The sequence below is a fragment of the Dromiciops gliroides genome, chromosome 4 (genome assembly GCF_019393635.1).
Source record: "Dromiciops gliroides isolate mDroGli1 chromosome 4, mDroGli1.pri, whole genome shotgun sequence".
NCBI lineage: Eukaryota > Metazoa > Chordata > Mammalia > Microbiotheria > Microbiotheriidae > Dromiciops > Dromiciops gliroides.
This window is the reverse complement of record NC_057864.1, coordinates 331,301,928-331,308,911: the sequence shown is the minus strand read 5'-3', so window position 1 is coordinate 331,308,911 and position 6,984 is coordinate 331,301,928. Positions and strand designations below refer to the sequence as shown.

General features: G+C 34.1%; 1 protein-coding gene across 1 annotated transcript; it reads right to left on the bottom strand.

Moving 5' to 3' along the window:
- Positions 1-295: 295 nt before the first annotated feature.
- LOC122726142 (ferritin heavy chain-like) lies at positions 296-625 on the bottom strand. The gene has a single exon (XM_043963676.1). The coding sequence runs from the start codon at positions 623-625 to the stop codon at positions 296-298; it is 330 nt and encodes a 109-aa protein (XP_043819611.1).
- Between the last annotated feature and the right edge of the window lie 6,359 nt (positions 626-6,984).

Here is a 6,984-nt window from a genome sequence, read left to right as displayed (position 1 = left end):
TGATATTTAATATGTGGGCAGGTGTGATTTTTTTTTCATCAGTACCAAGTCACTTTATTGGGATGTAAATGGTAGTAGTTTTTTGGGGTACAGCTTATGAAAAGGTCAGATAAACAAAATATGCATGCACTGAAAAACAAGAGGAGTGGTGCCCACAGATGCCAGGTGTGGGGGAAGCCGGGTGTCACTTTGCTCTAGTTGCCACTGTTTCCCAGGGTGTTCTTATCAAAAAGATATTCCGCCATGCCAGAATCAGGGCCCCCATTTTGTGCCGGTTGGTTATGTGATCACCCAGTTATTTGATAGACTTTTCCTGTTTATCCAAGTAATGGGTTTTGATGAAAGCACATAAATGGGGGTCACTTTTGTCAGTTGCCGGCTTGTGCAGTTCCGGTTCCAGTAATGACTGATTGACATTTTTTTCCAAGTGCAGAGCACACTCCATTGTGTTCAGTCCCCTATTCCAGAGCTCACTATCTGGTTTTTTGATGTCTTGCAGGAAGATGGGGACACCACATTGATTCTGCAGTTTCATCAGCTTTTCAGCATGTTCCTGCTCTTCATAGGAATGGTATAGGAAATACTTCTTCAGGGCCACATCATCACAGTTGAAGTAGTAAGACATAGACAGGTAGACTTAGGAGGTGTAGAGCTCCAGGTTGATCTGCTGGTTGATGGTGGCCTCAGAGTTTTGGTGGTAGTTCTGTCACACCTGAGAGGGACATGAAGTCGTCATTGTGGCAGAGATGGTGGAAGCAGCAAAGATGAGAAGGAGGTGGAGGGAGGAGGGGGCTGTGCAGCAGCTGCCCCAACGTTGGGGTGGCTGAGGCAGACAGCTGCTGCTCCAACAGTAGGACAGAAGTGTTGGTTAGTGGAGGTGAAGGTGGAAAGGTGACTCAGAGTGATTCCAGCCCAGGAATCAAGCTGGTTCTGTGTAAGCACTGTTGAAGCAGAAAAACACAGCGACTCCCATTCCCTGAACTTTTGTCCAAGGTATGATTTTTGATAATTGTATGAAAATGCAGTTAGCATAAAAAAAAGAGTCTAATTTATTTGACCATTTAAAAAAAATGCTGACAGTACTGGCCTTTTCATAGGCAGTCAGTTAATTTTGAGAATATAGTGCAAAAGCATCTGCAAAGGTTTTTTTGTTGCTTTTTTTTCATTTTGTCATTATTTTTTTCTAGAATGACAAAAATAATGAAATATGTTCCTTGAATATTCTCCTTGCTTAAACATGTATAGAAAAGAAAATAAGACCTTTGAACCAACTGGATTTTTAAGCTATATTTACATATTTTCCTCCCAAACCTTAGAAAAAAATTGAAAATTAATTCTGTTCATTAGTAGTTGTATGTCTACAAGATACCAAATGATTGACTGCTTCAAAGACTTGAATGAGATAATTTGGACACAAGGTAATAAATATCTGTGCACAAACCATGAAGACAAGTTTTAATATTTTGTCATTTCCCACAAAATTGAAATGATCAAAATTATTTTCTCCATCCTACCTCATGTCAACAAAAATCTGCTAAGAGCTTTTGTATAATTCAGAACTAGAAAGCATTTAAATGTAGTGAAAAGGCAACTCAGCCCTCAGAACAATTTGGTTTAGAGATACTTTATCTTCCTCCAGGGCAGAATTCTTATTTTCTAATTAGACTTCACTTAACAATTCTATATCAGTGGGTTTCAGGAATGGCTATTTCATTCAATACTCTTATTGTTAGTTTTGATAAAGACCTTAAAAAATATTCAGAATCATATATTTCAGACAGGAAAGTGATGCCTGTTCCTTTGCAACTCCCAGAGATCGATCCTACTTCTACCTTCTGAAAACAAAATATATTCCATCTTCCAGAAAACATTAAGATATTTAAAGATAACTATCCTCATATCATCATGCACCTTCTCTTCCCCTCTAAACAATCTTCAGATGGCATAGATTCAGAACCCTTGACCCTACTGATAGACATATTTTGGATGTTCTCTAACTTATTAATGTCCTTCCTAAAATGTTACTATGGGATTACTATATACACAGGAGTGCAAAACACAATTCTGAAAGTGAAGGAAGTTAGTCATCTTGGATATCTTGTAGCTCCAGATTGTCTGGCCCAGGGTCTGTGCTGATATTTTCATGCTTTGAGGTTGGCTGGGTCTCAAAGAATGAGGAAGAGGCCCATGTCATAATACCATGCAGTGCCCCAAGCTACAGTTTTTGTTTCATGTTAAAATGTAGTTGTTGGACAAGAGAATGTCTTGTCTTGTTTTTACTAACTTATTAGAGATGTTATCTAAGGGGAAAAATAAAATGTTAATGTTATTCCCTGAATTTGACAAAATATTGCATTGTAGTCCAATGCATATAGAATACAGCAGAATCATTATCTCTTTAATAGTCAAACTTATGCTTCCCCTAATGCATTAGGTCCTTTGGCTGCCATATCACACAATAACTCATAACTAAATCTGAGTCCACTTACTATGGCAAATGTATAAAGATTGTTTCAAAAGTCAGCACAAATTTAAGCTATTTAAGCTTCAATGATGTAGTACACTTTCTTTATGTGTGCATGTGTGAGTTGACCCAAATGACCAGATCACTAATATCATCATGACATATACCACTATGTGGACACGTGATAAGTTGTTTATGACCTTTCATCAGGTATACATGATTCATAATTTTGAGCCATTTTTAACTTGATTGTAAGTTCAAATGTTCCATATGGAAAGACCTGACTTCCAATAAGTTATCAAGTTACTTTAAGGGTCAATAAATACCATAATGTATTTTCATTCATAAATATTTTAAGAAACATATATGTATACACACATACATAAATATATATACACATAATATATAAATTTATTGAGTTTTTTTGATGAATGTCTATGTCACACATAAATGTGTTCTATATTATAAACTTATATCCTAGTACTTAATATAGTTCTAATGGTCAGAAAGTGAGCTCACTGTGGTAAGAAAATTTGTTTTCTTTAGAAGTAAACATGGAAAAGTAATTGTGTTGATTGTTTGCAATTATTATTATTTTTTTTTTTTTGCGGGGCAATGGGGGTTAAGTGACTTGCCCAGCATCACACAACTAGTAAGTGTCAAGTGTCTGAGAGCGGATTTGAACTCAGGTACTCCTGAATCTAGGGCCAGTACTTAATCCACTGCGCCACCTAGCAGCCCCCTGCAATTATTTTTTAACATTTTAATTTTTATCATATATATTTCTTTGAAGGTCAACTAGTATATTTATAACTTAAAGGTAAAAACAGATAGGCTTAACAATGAAGGAGGTGTTGGAAAGATTTCATATTGTGGAAATTTTCAACTCCTATATCTGAAAGACACTAAAATGGGTAAGCCTACAGTGTTAAAGCTAAAAGGAACTTTTCGTAGATCTTTGAATTCTCATGAGGGGCAGCAGAAAATTAGTCCTGGGATATCCCTATTATTCATAGTAAGATAGATAGATAGATAGATAGATAGATAGATAGATAGATAGATAGATAGATAGATAGACAGACAGACAGATAGGTAAGTAGATAATCTTTGGATTTTAAGGAACAACCCAGTGAGATACAAAAAAAGAAAAAATCTTCCTGTACTACCCAGCTAGTAGTGCTCTTCTACAAGTAACCTTGTGTTTATTTTCTGTTTACATATGTATACATATATACATATATGCATATGCATGTATATGCATGAATAAATATAAAGTACACACAAGTTTCTGTGTGTGTTTTCTCCATTGTAAAAATGTATGTTACATGAGGGCAGAGATGGTTTGATTTTTTTTCCTCACTAAACACTCCTTTATTTAAAGTTTTGAGTTCCAAATGTTATCCCTCTTTCCCTCACTCTCTGCCATACCCCCAGGTGGTAAGCAATCAGATATAGATTATAACCATGCAACTATGAAAAACCTTGCATATTAGTAATTTTGTACAAGAAAATTTGAATAAAAAATGAAAGAGTGAAAAATAGCATGGCTCAGTCTGTGTTCAATCAATAACAATTCTTTCTTTGGGATTGTCTTGGATCATTGTAATGCTGAGAATAGTTAAGTCATTCATAGCTCTTCATTGAACAATATTGCTGTCGCTGTGCAAAATGTTCTCTTGGTTGATCATTTGATTTTTGTCTTTATTAGACAGTCATTATGCAAGGTATTATGGATAAGAAAGATACTTAGCATTGTTTTCCTCATTATACCAAGGCTGATTTATGGGGTATACAGTCCGCTTTCCTGATACCCAGTTTATTTTAGGTGATTGTATTTCTGGAAAGGATTCAATGACTTACTATAATATTCATCAATTTGAACATAAATTTTCTTTGCATTGCATTCTGATGGGAGATTAGAAGGTGGCTCTAAGAGGAACCATGACAATGACATAAAGTTCCAACAATTTTCTTTTCATGTTCCTGTGGGGGAAGACATCCTTATATCTCACTACAATTCTATCTTCGATATTATATAACATGCATATGGGAAAATTCAATGATCAGCTATTGATAATAGGTACTTTTGAAGCTATTTCAAACAAAATGATTTAAAAAAATAATTTACTCAACAGATAATTTATTCAATTCCTTTCATGGCAAGGAAGTAGAGCATAGTGGAGAGAGAATCAGCTTTAGAGGTAGGACAAGACAATGTGGTTTCAAATTGTTCCTTTTTTTTCTCAGAAACATCTTGAATGCATGAATCTGGACAATACAAAACTCTTCAGAATTATAAAATGAAATTTATGTACTCATACACACATATACACATATATATATATATATATATATATATATATATATATATATATATATATATATATATATATATATGCATATATATGTACAGTATCTGGGACAGCCAGGTGGCACAGTGGATAGAGCACTGGCCCTGGAGTCAGGAGGACCTGAGTTCAAATCTGGCCTCAGACACTTAACACTTACTAGCTGTGTGACCCTGGGCAAGTCACTTAACCCCAATTGCCTCACACACACAAACACAAATATATATATATATATATATATATATATATATATATATATATATATATATATATATATTTATGTACAGTATCAGTATATATACATGCACACATCATAATTGTCATATATACATATGTGTTTATGATATCGATATACACATATATAATTATATACATATACATCTTTACATGCATCTATATTCATGCATACATATATACATATACACAGACACGCAGAATATATGCAAATGTGTATATACTCTTGAATTTATTATAATCTTTCAATCTATTATTTAAGCATATAAAACATGGATTCACATAAATATGATACTAGGAAGAATATGTTAGAGGCAAAGAGGAGATTGTCAAATTTAGCTAATGGTATTTTTAGATTTTCTTTTCTTGGACCTTTTAAGGACTTCCTTAAGGTTTGAAAACCCTCTAAAGGTTAATGCCTCCCAAACCCTAAGTGAAGAAGGACAATTCAAGTTGAGTTTAACAAATGTCTTTTAAGCATAAATAGGAAATATTATATATATACACATATATATGATAGGTATGACATATTATTCCATGTAAGTATATAAAAAGTAAGGTTGAACTAAAGCTGTTTTTTTTTTTTTTGGCATGGCCGTGAGGCTCAAATGACCTGCCCAGGGTCAAACAGCTAGTAAGTATCAAGTGTCTGGGGCCAGATTTAAACTCTGGTCCTCCTGAATCCACAGATGGTGCTTTATCCACTGCACTATCTAGCTGCCCCAGAACTAAAGGTTTTTTTAAGGAGTAAAAAGAAAAGAGAATAACCAGGAGACAAACATGATTTTATGATTTTAAATTCATCAAAAAAGTCTAGTCAAATTTAGGTGAGACACTATTGGCTAGCAGGAAAATCAGCCTTTGTTTATTTCTGAAAGAAAAGTCTGTGGAAAGCTCAATTATGAGAGCTAAGAAGGGGAGGTATTCTAACTAGAAACAGAAGGAACATCATCTTAGTCATTAAAGGATATATATGTGTATAATTCTTGAAAGGATTGATATCTCACTCAAGTATTGAGGCCAGAACTTGTTAGAAATTGATAATGATTTCACTAATGAAGTGATAAAATGACCATGTGAGGTCTTTTCATTTTGCATTCCAGTAATCAGAGAGGGAGATTAAACATCCCAAGGATATAATGATATAGAAAAAAATCTTTCAAAAAGATCAAACTGAATGACTTGCAAAGGAAGCCCTATGTAAATTAATATAAAATGACAATGAAAATTAGAGCTTAGTAGTCAATGCTCTTTGTGGTCATGGTTATTTTTTGTAGTTATTTTATACAAATTTAAATAACAAACTTTGCAGGAAAGACTCCTTATAAAAACATAACCCATTTGGTTCTCTGATAAAAACAAAGATTTAGAAATGTGAAAGTAGAGATAAGTTGGCAGAGTCTGTTAATTAGAGAGTCTTTCCCCCCATTATTTCCTAAGTTCTAAAGTAAAACTATTTAGGGTACTTCCTGAACAGGTGGTATAGAGACAAAGGTAAACAAGGTACAGAGGAGAAACCAAGCAGTGAGAGAAAGTAAGTGCCATGGTGGACAGTTGAGAGGTCATGCCAAAGTAATTCTGAGTTAGGGCAGTAATGATAAGGCAAGCTTTGAATATATGTATATGTTGAATATGGTTCTGATGATCTGTGGGAACTACTTTGTTTCTAGTTCTTTGCCAATGAAAAAAAAAAGAGTGTCTATAAATAATTTGAAGTATAAGTATATATAAATGAACATATATATATGCATATCTTTGCATGTATGCATTATGAATGTATATCATTTACCTAGAGAAATATCCCTAATATGCCTAGCAGTGGAATCCCTAGTTGAAAGAATATGGAACTTTAATTCACTCTTTCCTAGCTGTCCTTCTAGTGTGGTCATACTAATTTACTGATTCATCAAGAATACAATAGTAAAGGTGCACCTAGCT